General features: G+C 40.5%; 1 protein-coding gene across 9 annotated transcripts in view; it reads left to right on the plus strand.

The window, feature by feature from the left end:
* Positions 1–17,703, plus strand: part of TBC1D1 (TBC1 domain family member 1) — a 103,671-nt gene that overhangs the window by 18,010 nt on the left and 67,958 nt on the right. Inside the window, exon 1 of one of the 9 annotated variants that reach the window (XM_042470235.1) lies at positions 16,255–16,568. The exons of the other annotated variants lie outside the window; for them this stretch is intronic. Coding sequence (XP_042326169.1) covers positions 16,539–16,568 — 30 coding nt within the window. The 5' untranslated portion in view covers positions 16,255–16,538. Of the gene's footprint in view, positions 1–16,254; positions 16,569–17,703 lie in introns of those variants that run through there. 9 annotated transcript variants of the gene reach the window in all.

A 17,703-nucleotide genomic window follows, 5' to 3' on the forward strand; every position in this document is an offset into this window, starting at 1 on the left:
AGAATCAAAATATATTCTTGGTAGGAATGTGTTTGAAAGAAAGTTTTTTTTAATTGCCTCAAAATAGCACTCATGGTCGCAAACAATAACAAAGATAAAATAAAAGCAACTATAATTAAAACATAAAAAGGGATTAAAACACTGGTTGAAACATCAACACATCAATAACAAGAAACAGAATCACACAACCAACTAGTAACTCCTTCAACAACAGCCCAGGATAACCTTGAATCAAAAGACTGATGCAAGGATGAGAAAAAGGCGGCAGAGCATTCCAAAGCCTGAGAATAGCTACTCTTGTGTCTACTGTACTGAGCATTTCTCTAAGGATACCACAAACAGGGTGCATATTCTTATTCAATAAGCACAGTGCTGAAAGACTGTTAGAAGTGGCTGACATTTTGATCAGCACCACACAGCCAGAAGGCCTGGAAGTAGCTACGGGTGCATTATTCATCTATAAAAGGCATAGCAAAGATACAGTGAACTCCCAAACATTTGTTGCTAGGTCTAGCTTGATGACAGAGGATTATTATGTAATTTATACTGTATTTGATATTTGATGCCAATATTGAAGCCAGCCAAGACAGTTAATTGTGGCTTTAAGCATTATTTATAGCATTTGTTTTGCTAATGTTAATATAAGCTGCAAAACTGTGAGCTGTGGTTGAAGAAAAATACCACTCTGGAATAACTTCAGATATTAGAAGTATATTGCCTGCCAGAATTACCCATTTCCCTCTTTCAGTAAATGTTGCAGATACATTTTTTTCCTTCTAAGGTTGCTTGTAATTTAAAGATGCATCTGATTAAGTGTGCATGTAGATCTTATGAGGAATCTGACTTTCACAGTGCTCTTGACCTGTCCAAAATCAGGCTGAATTTACTGTTTTCTTCTGTAGAAGATCTTACTAAATATTCTTTTATCTGGGGATTAATCTGCCATCCAACTGTTTTATTTTCCTCCCCTCCTCCTTATCTTCCTCCCTTTCCCTCCATACTGGGACAAAATGACTTACAAAAACAAGTATGAAGTAGTTTTAAAATGCAAAAGATCAGCATTAAAATACAGTAGAATTAAACCATTAACAACACTAAAAAGTTGAAAACATTAAATGAAAATGTTTAAAAAACAATTTAAAGACAGTACAATTCAAGCAGTATATCCCATTCTTCAAAAATCTTTAGTCTGAAATCTGAAAACCTGTTGGTGCTGAAAGTCTTTGCTTGGAGAGAGAAGGACAGGGAAGACCATTCTAGCATCCAAAGCTTAGGGCAGTCACCAAGAAATGGAGCCAATGAAGGTGATAGAACTGAAAGAAAGGCCTCTTCTCAGGATCACAGGGCCCTGGCAGGCTTAAGTTGAGGAAGTATGTTCTGTTCTGTCAGATAGCCAAGCCCTAAGGACTTTCACTTTTGCACTGACTGTACCGTCAGGGTTGGATTGCTGAGAAACTGAAAAAATAAAGTTTAAGATCAGAAAAGGAACACAAAGCCTATTCACTTTGGCTTTATAATTTGGATAAATATATGATGAAGTGGCATGACTAGAGGTAATCATGCATCTTTCATTTTGTATGCTTCTCACATTTTGTACAGATGCATATTTATTTGCATTTTCATATTTATTTATGTGAAAGTTCTTGTTTTTCTTTTGTGCATAATTAATACAAAACACACATCCCCAGTTGTACTCACATAACTGGCAAACTGCTCCAGATTGTACTTACATTTAGACATTTTTGACATTTATTTGCTAAAATCTGAAAATTGCACCCTTCAGCACAATTAGTTTTTCTCTGAAAGATGATGAAAGCTTTCTTGAAGAAAGCACTGTCACTCAGAGGTAGAGTGTATATACTTTATATGCAGAAGGCTCCTAGTTTAATTCCAGGCATTCCCAGGGAGAATTAAGACTCCTGTCTGAAACCATGGAGGGATAAAAGGAACAGAGGAACTATAAGACAGCTTCCTCTGCTGGGCAACTGTCTTGAAAAGCTGCTGGACAGTAGATTATCACATGGGGATGGGATAAAGACAGGATCACTCCCCCACCCTTATCCTGTCTTTGACTGTGATTCCACAAAAGGCTTTCAGCTCTCAGTGCATTAGCACTATCCCGTCATTGAAGTGGCATTGCATTAATGTGAACTCTTGTTAATGCACAATGCCAGGCAATGCTGCTTCAGTGACAAGACAATATAGAACAATGATGTGATCTGTATGATGTTGTTTGAAAGTCTTTTGTGTGATCGCAGTCAATCACGCTTTCTGGATGGGATAATGTCCAGGTAAGCGTGACATCCTACAAAAGTCTTCTTGCAATCACGCTATGAGAACAGAGAAAGGATGGGACAAGGACGTTTCGTGCCCTGTCTGATAATCTCAAGTACCTGCAACACCATAATGTAGCACAGTTTCCATGTAACTGCCTCCATGAAGTTACATTTAGGACTGCATCCTGTTTTACTCATGAGATTTAGTATTGGGGAACAATTGCATGTTTTACCACATGATTGTTTCTATAGCCTTTAAAAAAATGTACCTAGCTGACCTCACCCGTGTGAGTGCCTGACCATGTGTGGGGAGGGAAAACCTTTTTTGTTGTTCTTTTTAGATATGATTTTGGCTTTTTTCTGATACATGGACATGCCTACTACAGCAGAACTTGTTTCTCTTTGTTTAATAGCAGAAATTATCATGCCACCGCCACTGCAGAAGGGATGCCGTTGTAGCACTAAGGGGAAAGTATGTTTGTGTTTTTATGCCTTTGAGGCTATTGAAAATGGTATATACTCAGTGTGAACTTTAAACCTTTGACCAATACATTTCCTGTTGCTCTAAACGGCAAAGATTTTAGATTTTAATGATAAGTAAATGACCTCTGTCGTTTGGGTTGGGAAGTGCTTAAAGAAAGTAGAAACAAAAACATTTCCCAATTCAATTTAATTATTCCTATTACAGTATATTATACTGGAGGTGTGGGAGTAGAAATTGGGAAAAATCACCATAGTATGAACATAGTCATTTACCACATGTTACCTGAAATTAATACACTTCGCTCTCGCTCTTATACATACACACAGGCACAGAGTAATGTTTTCAGTATACTGGAACATATATTGTTTGGACAATACTTCTAGGGAAAATTTTTTTAAAACAGCTTTTCTACCCTAACAATGTAAGCAAGGCTTAGCTAACATCTTGAATAGTTAATCTGCCATTGTCTAATTCTAAGGTTTGGTATTAAGATTTGAGTCTAAGGTCTGGTGTTACCAAATTTTACATATATTCTAGGCATATTGGTCTGTAGCTTTTTGGACCATTGCCTTGTCTTGATTTTCTACATTTATAGCCCTTTGAACAGTTTACTGTGTCACATACCCCAGTCAGTTAAATGGATTTTACCCCTAAGTAACTAAGGTGGGGTACAGACTGCTAGAAAGAGGTGGCTGGGAGCTGCCTCTCTTTTCTGCATAGCCACGCTGCAGCAACCAAATTGTGCGGCACGGTTGCATGAAAAAAGGAGCGCTGAAAAGCGACTCCTTTTTGCTCCATTGCAAACTGCTGGTGGCGGTGTGAGCTCGTCACTGCTGTGCAGGTCCATCTGGACGGCGCGCAGCAGTAACGCCATAGCTGTGCGCACCGTCTGGACAGTGTCACACAAATATGGTATCATGGCAATGTGGTAGGGTTGTGGGGCATGTGTATGCACCAACCTGAGGCAACCCTACCACGTCGCCATGACACTGCAAAGGGCCCGTCTGTACAGGGCCTTAGTAATGCCACCAATAACACTATCTTTCTGTACTGGTAGGAATGCATACTACTATGAAGCAGTAGGCTATGCAGATGGCAGCAGTGCTGCTGGTAGGGGTTCCTACCAGGCTTTTGGTGAGGAGCCAGACTAAATATGCCAAACAGCTACTGGGTAGAAACAGTAGTCGGGGTGGCACTGGCAGAGGATATCTCGGAGAAAATGACAATAGTACTTTAGCTAATACTTGTTAGTACTGTACATAAGGAAGCATGGGAACCCCCTTTTGAATATCTTTTACCATGAAAACCTTATAATGAGACAATTCAAAATGAAACAAGGTGAAAGGAAAGTCCACAGTTGCACAACACATATTATAGGAACATGGAATGTGACTAGCATGAACCAGGGGAAAGCTAGACATAGTAAAATGAGCAAGTGCTAGTACAAGGCCTCAGCAACAGAATCAAGTAGTAAAGTTCCCTTCCCTGGATTGGTATCATTGGGGCCTTAAACTTGGGGATTCAAAACAGGTGTGAATGTTCCTCATACACATGACAAGCTTTACAAAAGGCTTCTCATGTTAGGTCTTCACATGTTTTACAGAAACTTCAGACATGATTAGCAATGTCACTGTTTACTTATAGATTCTAGGGGACCAAAAGTGACATTCCTAGAGAAACAGAGCGGTCCCAACCACAAGTCCATTGTAGTAGAAATGCATATAATGGGAGATTATTGCAGGAGAGAAACTGGATCCAGGAGGAAAAGGATTAATCTTTTTCCCATATGCTGACTCTCCCTTGCACTATTCCTGCAGATTTTAATATTTCCAACAGCTGGGCTCAAATGTCAAAGTAAGCCTAGATTACAGGAGACCTTACCTTACAGAGGCAGCAATTATGCAGAAGTATTGTCCAAGAAAGGAAGGGGGGGGGGGTTTAAGTAACTTTCCTTTTGAAGCACAGATTCTCCCTTGTAAACATCACCCAAATTTTCACATTGCCTCTTGTAAATATGAACTTATTAAGAACATGTTCTTATTTTGCAGTTTCTCATAATAGCCACACTGTGGAGCTATGGCATGTGAATGAGTTCAACAGTCTAGTATGATATATAATGCAGAGTAGATTGCATTATTGGTCCATGTAAGTGTCCTGAGGAATTAAAAAATAAGTTATCTTGTGACAGTAGAGAATAGTTGAAAGTTAATTTGTCATAAATATATTAATTGCTGTATCTCCACGAAATATCTACACCCCTGATTAAAGTGGATATGAATCCCATCATTAATGTAGTTATCATAGCGTTCATACTAATTGTTATCATGTCATTTTCCCAAAGGGGAGGGCATGGCAAAAATTGGAGAGTGACAACTGGCAGTATTTGTATTGCACCCCATATTTATATGCCAATTTTGGAAAGTAAAAGTTTCTTGCTAAATACTATTACATTATTGTGTGGGATGAATTCTTTCAACAGTTGCCTTCTCTATCATGGCTTACCATGGCATACCACGTTGCTTATCCAGGTAAACATCTCCTTTCAGGTGACATAATGCAATCCAGCATCATTCCACTTTTATCCCATATTGTCCTGCTTTATTTGACATATACTTGCAGAATGGACAGAATATTTACCTCTGAGGAGTGAAACAGACAGGCAAAATAAAGTGTTTTCCAGTCGATTTGGAGGTGGGTTGTTTAGATGATGCACACTTCAAAAGCGACTGGAAATTGGACCAAAGCCACTCTCAAGGGCTAAAAACTAGAGCAAAGAGAAGCCAGGATAGTCCAACTCAAGGCAGAAAATGCACATCTTTGCTCCTGTATGTAGACGCCCTTACTGGAGTACAGGGCTTTGGCAAAGCAAAGAAATGAATATGTGACAACTCCAGAGGATATAACTATAACACACAGAAACCAGACAATCCACCTGGGGGAATGGTATGAAGGGGGTAAAGGGGCATGTATGGGGGCCCTCTCTAATTGTGCTTTGCCAATGTATCACTTGCACACAGATGCACTAATGCATTGTATGGGTGGAGCATTTCACATGCGATTGTATGACTGCCAATGGGACAGCATCTGAGCAGATGTGGGAGGCGTTTATAGGTCACTGGCGGTGTGTTCATGCAATAGTGTGCATGTATGATGGGGAGGCAACATAAAATTACCCAGCTGGTCAGGCCATGCATATTGGAGTGCCTTTGGAGTGGGCCCTGTGAGCAGTGAGGTTTTGACCTTCTTCGGAAGAAGCAGGATCAAGCAACTTTTTCCTGCCCATCTGTTCTGGCCCTTAGGATACTACCTACAGCACAGAACATTTGCTTCTAAATTGGCTGTTTATTGTGGTTAAAGCCATCCCTGGTGTGTGTCATTTTTTAAAACTGTTCAGAAACACAGTTTGCATGCAAACGCAGCCAGTTTATCTCTGACTCTGTACATTACTCTTGTTTCCTTGTTGAAACTCAAGTGCCTTTGGAGTTCACAAAGTCTGTTTGGGTTTGTCCAAAGAGACAGTACCTCAGACCAAATGCCACAATTCCTGAAAGGCTTCTTGTTGATCATGATACTTCTTCATCAGGAGTGATAGGCCAATGTATATTTTCAGCTGAGTGATGTCAAGAGGCCTCCATAATTTGACTTGGTTGGGTTTTCCTACTCCGCCTTTCTGCTTGTTTCACACGTTATATGGTAAAGAATGCTTTCTGTGAGAAGCAGTTCAAGGATTTCTAACACTGTTTCTTCATTTGCATCGTTCTTTGCCTCTAGACATGTCCAAATGATGTCTCTGAATGCATCTCATGACCGTTATTTCCATTTGGTAATTTCTGGGGAGATCAGGGGCCAGATTTTAATCTTACTGTTTCATGATATCAATCTACATGTTTGTTTTCTATTTTAAAACTATTTGGCTGAATATTTCTAGAGTTGCATTGTTGATACAGAAGTAGCTTTGATGGTGAGATGTGAAGTAAGATAGAATGTGTGAAATCATCTAAGAAAATGTATACAGCCTTGAGGGTCACAGATTCAATTTAAAGTGCAAATACAGGTGTTGTATAGCCTTTCAAGCTGTGCATTCCAGGATCTAAAGAGCTTAGCTCCATCCATCATTTTTATGTCTCTGTTGATTGCTGAGAACTGCTTTAGCATGTCTCTGCCAGTACAAACAGTGTTAGTTAGTAGCATCTATAGGGGTCTCCAATTGCAATCCAAGTCTGAGGAATTTCAGAATCTCTTGTCAGGAAATTAAAAAGATCTTTTCTTTGTCTTCCCTAAAGTAGATGCAAGCATACTAGGCACTTTAGCTGAGGTTTGTGTTTCAAAATTGTGGATAGCTTTAGACTTAATATATGGAGATTTTCTAACTGTTGTTCCAAGTGTTTCTAAGTAGGGTGGGGACCCCTTTTTTTCTTTTCTCACATGAATTTTAATTTATCACTTTTCCTCAATACTGTCTTCCATCCACACTGACAGTCAGCAGGGATCTCTTACAGAATTCTCCAACACTTTACCAAAATCCAAAAGATTCTTTGTAGAGAAGCTGTGACAATTAAAACTGGTTGGTGTAAATAAGGAGCCCTAAAGATTTCAGAAGGCCATTCTGAATTATACCCAAATCAACTATATACTTAATCAAATTAGTATATAATATGTTCTGGCAGCTACGAAATGTGCTAGACATTATTATTCTACTGCTGACTCTTCCATTCTGTCACTGCTGAAGGAGATTGGGTGTATTAAGTTCTCCCTCCTTTACAGTTTTAACTCTGCTCTGTCAATCTGTGGCAGGATTCCTGTAGTCTTTTAATAGGATACAAAATGAGGATGGTGCATTAAGTTGACAAAGTTCTGCTCCATAACTGAGAGGCTTAAACTTTATCTTTGTTAATTAATACACATATCTGTGACCAATGGAGCAACCTGAGCCTATATTTGGATAAAACTCCATAAATGTATATACATTTATACTGTATCACTGTATCTACTCTTGCTCTGACTTGGCCTATTACCAGCTGCACGATGAACAGAATTTTTTCAGAATTTAATAACTCTTCCAAGCCCAATTTTTATCTTGTGAAAATAATGTACTTGTTACATTTTTGGTGGTCATCAACTGTTAGAGGACCAGAGTCTTGTTTATCTCAATTTTTTCTGGGGTAAGCTTAAATTTAAAGGATTCAACTGTCTCTTCCAGTAACAGCTCTGGGAAATCCTTACTGTTCTTTGTGATTCTTCCTGCAAAACAACAGTCATTGACAGCAATAAGAAATGAGATGAATTCTGTACATTTGTAAGCTTGTTGCACAACAGAGAATCAGCATGCCATATACAGTGCCTGCTGGGGCTTAATCAATTAACTTTTTGTGCTACCTGTCTGGAGATACAAAACTGTGAGAATGATCAAATGCCTACCTAGAAAGCCACAAGACATGTTTGCAGGCTTCACAAGTGTCTGACATGAGTCACAGGCTAAGCAGGCCTGCCTGACTATATAAGAATACTCTGATTCTTCTCTTACTGCTGTAACTAAGAGGGTATTCAGACGGTTAAAATAATCCAGGATGAATACGGGTCGAATCTCCTTTGTTCACATGCAACTCAAATACATCCAATTCGGTTTTGGGGAGGGCTGCCCCAAAAACCCACTTAACTCAGGATAATCAATACCAACTTTTCCCCTGCAAGTTTTTTTTTTTGAAAGATTTGCATTGTTGGCACTGTAAATAACTGTTCTGAATAGACCCAGCGTAATTCGCAATTAAACCTTGCATGTCTTCAATGCATTTTGAATACATTCACATCATCGACTTCATGTTTATTCGCGCGCTGGCACGTGTGAGCAACCAAACTCCCAGAGAAGAGCATAGATGTAGATCCATAGTGTGAATAACAAACCCAGAATGCATGAGAAGGTCATTCACATTGTTCTGCTAAAAAAACGATGTCAGAATGACCCCTAAGTCATGTTATGTGAAAGACTTCAGCAAACATAGAAATATTTTAAATGACAATATTCATCTTTAACATTTGGCTAAGAATCCAACATCATGTATTATATTCAGTTTAAATTTCATTTGATCGAGATTGTGGAATATTGGTAGATATAAATTAGAGTGCCACATTCACATTAACATTTAGTTTTTTTTTAATTTTGTGTATTTTGCATTATGCCTACATTAATTGTTGCAAATAGATATATAACAGCAAAACATTTTTTACACTGGACTGTGCAGTCTATGCAGAACTGACTTCCCAAACTAACCAGTTCACTAAAACAGTACACTACAAAGCATTTTTTTTAAACTCAGAAGTAAATCCTGCTGCATCCACTTATTGTCTGGGATCCTATAAACATTTCGAGTAGTGTAAATATACACTAGTTTAATAACACTGGATCCCAGATTGTATATCCAATTGTGTGGTGGGTGCAAAAGCTTTGAGGTCACCTGCCTGCAATGATCAGTTAGCTCCCGCATACCATGTCAAAGTCAAAAGCAAGTGAGTGGGCTTTCGGTGTGCTTGTGGGATATTGGTTGCACTAGAGATTGAGCTTAATCTCTGAGAAAGCAGAACCACTTGTGCAACTATTTTTATGCTACTGTAGTACTCCAACAAGATTCCAGACTATGTTTCCCCCCTTTTTTTACGTGTGCTTACAAATTGGTTAGTAAAATAAGGAAAAATATTTGATTACCACTGAGTGCACAATATATATTGAAGAAAATAATTTAAAAATCGCTGATGTTGCTTTGTTAATACTAATGCCCTATGGAAAGAATTGTGGCAATTCCAAATGTAATGAAAGCTGGGAGTTTGCAGGCTGTGGAACTTGGTCAGATACAGTGGCATCACTAGGATTTATGTCGATGCAATGCGGTAACTGATGCCATCATCCCCCAGGCTGCTTGGCCCACACTCCAGCAGCCCGCCTCCACCAGCCAGGCCATCTCTGCCATGGGGTGCTGTTGTTGCTGTGTGGCAGCCCCTTCCTGGTCTGATTGGAGGAAAAGGAAGTCATCTCTCTGTCCCACCTGGCCAGCAGACCCAGAAGGCAGCCTCTTTCAGAAGGCCAGAAGATCTGGAAAGCAGTCTCTTTCCACCAGCAGCCACTTTGAGGGTGGGCTTCTGCTGTTATCTGGAAACCCCTTCCAGGTCTACGGTGTTTCCCTGAAAATAAGACACTGTCTTATATTTATTTTTCCTCAAGAAGACACCCTATGACATATTTTGAGGGGATGTCTTATTTTTATTAACTGTGATACAACAATCTACATTTATTCAAATATAGTTAAGCCATCTTCTTCTGGAACATTGTCATAACTCTCCAAACCCGGAATTCTATCTTTAATTTCTTGCGACTCCATTTCCTTTAGAACCATTGGCCCCAATCTTTCCACTCCCTTCCCACCCCTTCCATTCCACGCCGGGCCTATCACAATGTCTTCTTTTCAGGGTATGGCTTATATTGCACAAATGCTTAGAAATCCTGCTACTGCTTATTTTATGGGTATGTCTTATTTTCGGGGAAACAGGTTAGTGGGGCTGCTTGCTGACCAGGAAAGGGTGTTGTCTCCCTTTCCCCCTCAGCCTCAGCCAGCAGCCCAACCAAACTGGAAAGGGGCTGCCAGGCAGGTGCAAAACCCCACCAGCAGCCACAGTGAACCGCCTTCCCTTCCATTCCTACCCGTTGCCCTGCCCCCAAAAGAAGCACAGGGCAGGGCAGCAGAAGGGAAGGCAAGGCAAGGCAAGGCATGCAATGGTGTGCCAAACACCTGGGAAAGGTACGAATGCTGCCCAACAGTCCCTTCCAGGTCTGGCAGGGCTGCTGCCTGAGTGAGAAAAGAAGGCAAGGATGGCAAGGGCAGCCACAGACTCTTTGTGTGTGGAAAGGGAGGAGTCTGCAGTCACCGCAGCGACTGCTGTTACTGCCATCACCTCCCTTTTCCAACCCTGCCAGGTGTGGGCTTCCAGGCAGTACCTGCACTCCACTTCCACCAGCAGCTACAGCCAATGGATGGCAGAGGCATCCTGGCTGGCAGAGGGGAGAAGCCAGGGGTGTGTCTTGAGATGGATGGGGACAACCCCATTAGGTGTTCACACACACACACACCGAGGTGTCACTTAGCGTGGTCCACATCCCTCTAGTGATGCCCCTGGTCAGATAGACCAATAATCCAACCTGAAAACAGAATACTGTTCTGTTGAAGCATGGTGGTCCTGCCCTCCCCACGCTCCCGTTTCAGAGGAAGTGCTTTTTGCTATGAGGACTATGATTTATGTTTGAGACCACTTTAACTGCCCTGGCTCCGTGCTAGGGTATCCTGGGAATTGTAGTTTATTGTGGCACTGACAGAGAAGGCTAAATATCTCACAAAACCATAGTTCCCACAAATCCCTAACATTGAGCAGTTAAAGTGGTCTCAGACTGGATTGTTTGTGTTTTGGACCTATATTACAAAATCTGATTTTGCTTCATGTTTATTCAAGAAGAGGTCAACTGTAATGGGCATTTTCAGTTGCATTGCTCTGAAGTTTCCTTTCCTGGCTAAAGCTCAGAGAAGGTTGGCTGGAGGAGAAGGCATTCCCTGACAAGTTGATACTAGCTAGCAGTTCACATTTAATCATTTTAGGAATTGATTTTGAGGCCATGGCTGGAACAGCTAATGCTGAGGCATCTTTGGTATGAGTCTTGATTATTTGGATTTTTGTTTTGTTTTCAGGCACTATAAGCTGAGTTTAGCGTTTTATTAAAAAACACAAAAGGCAAGCAATTGAAGCACACCTAACCTTTCAGTCTTGACATTGTCATGGACAAAAATTTCTACCCCTCCCTGCCCAAAAAACTGGAGTGAAACAGTCATCGAGGTCCAAAACACACTGCAGAAACAATCCAGTTTGAGACTGCTCTAACTGCCCTGGCTCAGTGCTAGGGAATCTGGGGAATTGTAGTTGGTTGTGGCACCAGAGCTGTCTGTCAGAAAAGGCTAAATGTCTCACAAAACTACAATTTCCAGAATTCCCAGCATTGAGACAGGGCAGTTAAAGTGGCCTCAAACGGGATTGTTTCTGCAATATGTTTTAGACCCTACATAATTCTTATATTACACTGCTGTAAAAATTGTACTAGTTTTCACTCTTTCATTTGTTGTACGGATGCCTAAACTGTATTGATTTTATTGTATTTTTGTCTAAGGTTTTGAATGTTTGATCTTTATGTACCCCTAAAGTCCTCTAAAAGCACCAGATAACATTTCATCTTGGAACCTAAGCAGGGCCAACCCTGGTTAGTACTGGGATGGAAGACCAGCAACAAATACCAGGTGCTGTAGGCTGTATTTAAGGGAAAAGAACTGGCAAAACCACTGAGTTACCTAAGAAAACCCAGTGAAATTCATGAGGTTGCCATAAGTCAGGAGGTCATTTGAAGACACATGCATACACAAGGACCTCTTAAGAAGGAGCAATTTTCAGGTTTTTAGACTAAATAAATAGTCTAAAACAGTTGCTCCTAAACTTTGGCCATCCTGATGTTTTGGACTTCTGTTCCCAGAATTCCTGACTGTTGATCAAGCTGGCTGGGGCTTCTGGGAGTTAAAGTCCAAAGCACCTGAAGGACCAAAGTTTTGGAACCACTGGTCTAAAGGCAGATGCAGACAAGTCAGCAAGAAAAGTAACTGCTGTGGTAAGCTTTTTCTGCATTCTCCTTTTTGGCTGGAAGAACTCTTTCAGTGTTGGAAGAACTGGAAGAACTCTTTCAGTGCTGATACAGATAATTTTAACCCATTCACTACTCACTTTCCCTTTCCTTTAGACCATATGCTGCTAAAATGTTTTTCTGTCTCCTTCCAGCATTCAATTTCTCATGCCTTTTGGCCCTATGTGAGCTTTTGTACAGCCTTTCACTTTTTCTGTGGTCCTCATCAAATAGACTTGCTAGCCTTCATTGTGCTGTTTCTCATTTTTCAATCAACCTCTATTATATCCGTCCTCTGTACACCCTGCCTGTAGTCTCACTGTCCCCTGGCAACAGTATTCCTGGGACCTCTTCCTACACAGAGGTCCAGCTTCCCAGCATTGAAAACTCATTTCCTTGGAACTCAAGATGTGCATCCTAGCAAATAGAGCTTTAGATCAGTGCCAGTGTACGAATGAATTAAAATACATTTTTAGATAGGTGCTTCCAAAATATGTCTATAATATTCAGAGATATAATAATAATATAATAATAATATAGTTTATTTGTAACCCACTTTTCCAAAATTTTGATCAAAGCGGCGAACAATTATTTATAAAAACATTCCAATAAAATCAATTAAAAACAGCATTAAAAGCAACATATTAATACTAATGAGAAAAGGGCCAGATGGAAGGGGAAATCGATATATTCAGTCCGGAAAAAAAGTTAGTCTGGAAAATCAGTGTACAAACTATAAAGTCTACTAAAGAAAGATAATACCTGTATGTTCCAATAAGCTCTTGCATATTAAGAGCTTATTGGAACAAAAAGATTTTTGGTTGGTGGCAAAAGGAAAGCAGGGAAGGGGGCAGCCTAGCTTCCCATGGAAGGGAGTTCCAGAAGGTGGGAGTAGCCACTGAATAGGCTCTGTCTTGCATCCTTGCTTAGTGAGCCTATAATGGTGATGGGACCAAGAGAAAGTCTTCCCCTGAAGATCCTGAGTTCTTGCAGCTTTGTATGAGGAGATACGATCTCTCAAGCAGTCTGGACTTAAATCATATAGGGCTTTATAGATCATGATCAGCACTTTGAATTGTGCCCAGAAACAAACTGGTAGCCAGTAAAGCTGTTTCAACAAGGGAGTTATATGCTCCCTATAATTCGCCCTGGGCAGCATTCTGGCTGCCACATTTTGAACCCACTGAAATTTCTGAAACATTTCCAAAGGCAATCACATGTAAACTTCTGAGTTTATCAAACAGGATGTAATCAAGGCACATGTCACTGTAGCCAGATCTGACATCTCAAGGAACCGGCACAGCTGGCACATTAGTTTAACTGTGCAGATGCACTCGCGGCCACTACCGAAATGTGGGCATCCAGGCTCAGAGTTGAGTCCAGGAGAATACTCAAGCTGTGAATCTGAGATTTCAGGTGGAGCATAACTCTATCCAGCACAGACAAGAGTTCATTGATCTTCCTTTCATGTGACCAGGAGCAACTCTGTCTTGTCTTGATTAGCTTTCAATTTGTTTGCCCTTATCCCATGTTACTAACAACAGACATTGGTTCAGTACCGAGACAACTTCCTTGGGTAGGAGAGAGAGAGTTGAGTGTCAGCAGCATCTATGGTATCAAAAGCTACCGAGAGGTCCAGCAGAACCAAGAAGGACATACTTGCCCTGTCCCTGCAGAGATCATCCACCAAGGCTAAAGTTATCTCCATCCCATAACCAGGCCTTAAGCCATACTAAAATGGATCTAAATAATCAGTTTCATCCAGAAACCCCTCTAGCTGGGAGGCAACCACACACTCCAGAACCTTGCCCAAGAATGGAGTACAGTGCGCCCTTGGCTTACATGGGGGATCCGTTCCAGACCCCTCCCCCCACATAAGGTAAATCCCACATATGGTGAAGCCCCATTCATTTGAGTAGGGTGCGTCCATGAACTGCATGGCATGGGCACATGCCCCATTCACCATATTAGGGCTCGCCATCCACATAACCTCAAATTCGCTTATGGCAAGCCTGTGTACGGTGCAGGTGCGCTGTATTAGAGACTGACCGATAATTATTCAGAATTCTGGGATCAAAGGAGGCTATTTGGAATAATGGTTTCACAACAGCCTCCTTTAGACAAGGTGGAAACCTCTCTTGCTGCAATGAAGCATTCAGTACTCCTCTAACCCACTTGGCCAATCCCCCTTTAGCTGCTTTCAGGAGGCAGGAAGAGCAAGGACCCAGTACACATATGGTGGCTCTCATTTCTGCAGTGATCCTGTCTACATCCTCAGGCTGCACAAATTGAAATGTATCCGTAATACGTGACAAACAGGCACCACATTTACATCCACTGGACCTGTCTGAACTGATGCATCCAAGTCAGAGCAGAACACTGATTTTGTCTGCAAAGTGTCTTGCAAATTAGTCATAGCAATGCTCTTTATTTTCTTGTTGGGCAGAGTGTAAAAGACCCTTGACCACTAATGATAGCTCTGCTGGATGACAACAGTGGCAGAAAAGTATAATTTCTTAATTACCACCATCACCATAGTGTAGGTCTTCCAATGAGCTCTAGCCTATATGTTCAGTCAGACTCGTTCCATGACTTCCACCATTGTCACTCTAGTCTCTGTCTCCCTTGTTTCATCACCACCAGCTCCCTAGTAAACCAAGTGGCTCACTTGGCTCCACTTGGTAAGAGGTGTTAGCATGCCATATAACCCTTGCAGCTGAATATGGAGTTTTCATAATTAATATCTAGCATGGAGCAGGACTAGAAGTCATAATGACCCGATACATGTTTTTTGGGGACCACAATGACTCAAGGGCATGGTCTCTGAATGGATTGGCTAATCCCAGCTCATGCATGAGTCCATTTATTGTGTGGCATCATAACACACACTTGACCTACTTAGCAGTATTGTTATGGGTGTGCTTGGTTGGTATATATGTCCTCCCTGTCCCCTTCTGCCTTATAAGCATAACAGATTTTTGCCTTGATCTGGTTGTTATTAAATTAATTGTGGCCTATGCCTTTTCCCATGCATTTATGTCCATACGCTCTATCTAAGTTGAAACCAGCATTTCATACAGATTTAGTAATGGAACTACAGCTGAAAGAATGACATTTATGTGTTGCTGATCAGATGTTTTGATTTTGCCCTCCACTTTTTACCCAATGGCCTGAGTGTTTGAGAGGGGGGGCATATTTTTGCAGTTTAAGAAGGATATATTCATGGCTTCTTTTTTAATAAGAAAAAAGCAAACAAGTATCTACGAGTATTTGACTTCAAAACCACAAAAAAAAATAATTATAGATATTTTGGTATGTGCATTTAAAAAGAAACTGTAAGAGTTATAAATACACACTTTGTATTTCATGTTTATGTTATAAGAAACACTACTCCGTTTTTGGTCTAATGTTAAACACTTAAATCTTTAATAGAGAGACAAAATGGTTTAACTGAATTTTGGATTTGTTTTTATTTTCAATTAGCAGTGACATTATTTGAATGTTGGACTGTTTCCAGAAAGCCCTGTTAACGGCTGCATTTTTTTATAGTGCTTATGAATACTGTCTTTTTATTCAGAGGTCCTTAAAAGTTACCATTATATGTTCATCATTTCCCCGCACCTTGGCATGTTATTGCAGCGCACTTAAACACAAGCTGCTGCATTTCACAACTTCCTGAGCAATCGACAGAGCACTACTTTGTTGGTACTTTTTTGCTCCCCCTCTCCCTTAGAATAGGTGGAGTCTCCTTTTGAAAGCAGCCTATAGAAGGCTTCCATCGGCTCTGAACCTACCCAGCCTTTTCCTTTCTTGCATTGAGTAGCTCTGATAGACCGTGGAATTGTGTGAGAGACTAGTGACCTCATAGTTGCTTGCAGACCTAGAAACGAGCTTGTTTCGTTACAGAATGTAGTGAATGCTCTAAATAATTGCTTTCCTGTCTCTCAGTAAATGAACTTAGGGCTTGAGGCAAATGTGGATGAGGGTGGTTTTAGGAGAGAACAAATACTGAAAGAGAAAAGGAGGAAGTGTTTGGAATTACACCTTGTGATACACTGCTGCATCTGCCCTTGTGAGGATGTCACCATTGTTCAACTGGGTGGCAAAGGTAGGAGGAGATTTTTAACTAATTTATCTTCTGTGTCTCCATCAGAGACAGATACAGTAGCTGTATTTGTGTATTGAGATGCTGATGAAGAAAAAGGCAACTCAATAATAAAGTTTCATTGATGAAAAATAACTGTATAAATGCCTGTTTTAAAAAAAAAATCCAAAAAACGCCCAGCTGCATTCTAAAAACATGTGTAAGTGAATCCCTAACAGTGCAATCCTCTTGTGCTTCTTAGTAGTAGCAGGGTTAGGATTACAACCTTGCTGAACCACAGATTCATGGAAGTGGGAGAAATGAAATTGAATATCACATACAGTAGATGAATTTTTGCCATTCATTTAAATCTAGTCGTGCTTTTTTCTTCTGGACAGTATGGCATCATATTTTGCTTGTTTGATTTGAAAATGTAGAGAGACTTCTCTAACTCAGGAGTATGAAAGTGTTCAGAGAGTAGACAATCTATGAGCAAAAATGCCAGAGGTTGTTTATGCTATATCTTAGCTATCTGTCCAGGAAGCTTGATAGTAGCTTCCACTTAAACTCTGCTTTCTTCCAAGTGTGGGTGCTGGCTAGTACCAGGAATTTCATGTGATAAGAGAAATATGTTGTTTGTGGTTGTTGATTTTTGTACCCCTGAGGAATTAACAGACTGAAGACTGATTCCAGTGAAGATTCACTGTCAAAATTATTAAACATGAATTTTACACCAAACACCCCAGAAGACATTCTAGAACAAAAACTAGGAAATTGGGACAAAAATCCCAAGCATAAGTATTTATCTCCTGGTACACACATTTTGTACTATAGAATATACTACTTCCAGTGTGGTGGATAGGATGTGGTAGGATGTTATGGGATGCAAACAATAATTTAATCTACATTTGCTAATTTCCTTGGATATCTTTTGAAACTCAATGTGTATTACTGTCTTCCTGACTATTCCAACATTAGGGCTAATAGAAGGAGTTTGTGGTATAGGAGATTATCAGACTGGGGGGGGGAGCCTGGAGTAAAAGGCACACTCCCAGCCAAGTTGTGCACTTGCGCTGAAGATTTTCAGACATATCATGCTTATCCAGGACTTAACTCATAAAGATCCAGGAATGCTCCAGCAACAAACCATTCATAGGAA

This window comes from Sceloporus undulatus, chromosome 5 (assembly GCF_019175285.1).
Source record: "Sceloporus undulatus isolate JIND9_A2432 ecotype Alabama chromosome 5, SceUnd_v1.1, whole genome shotgun sequence".
Lineage (NCBI taxonomy): Eukaryota > Metazoa > Chordata > Lepidosauria > Squamata > Phrynosomatidae > Sceloporus > Sceloporus undulatus.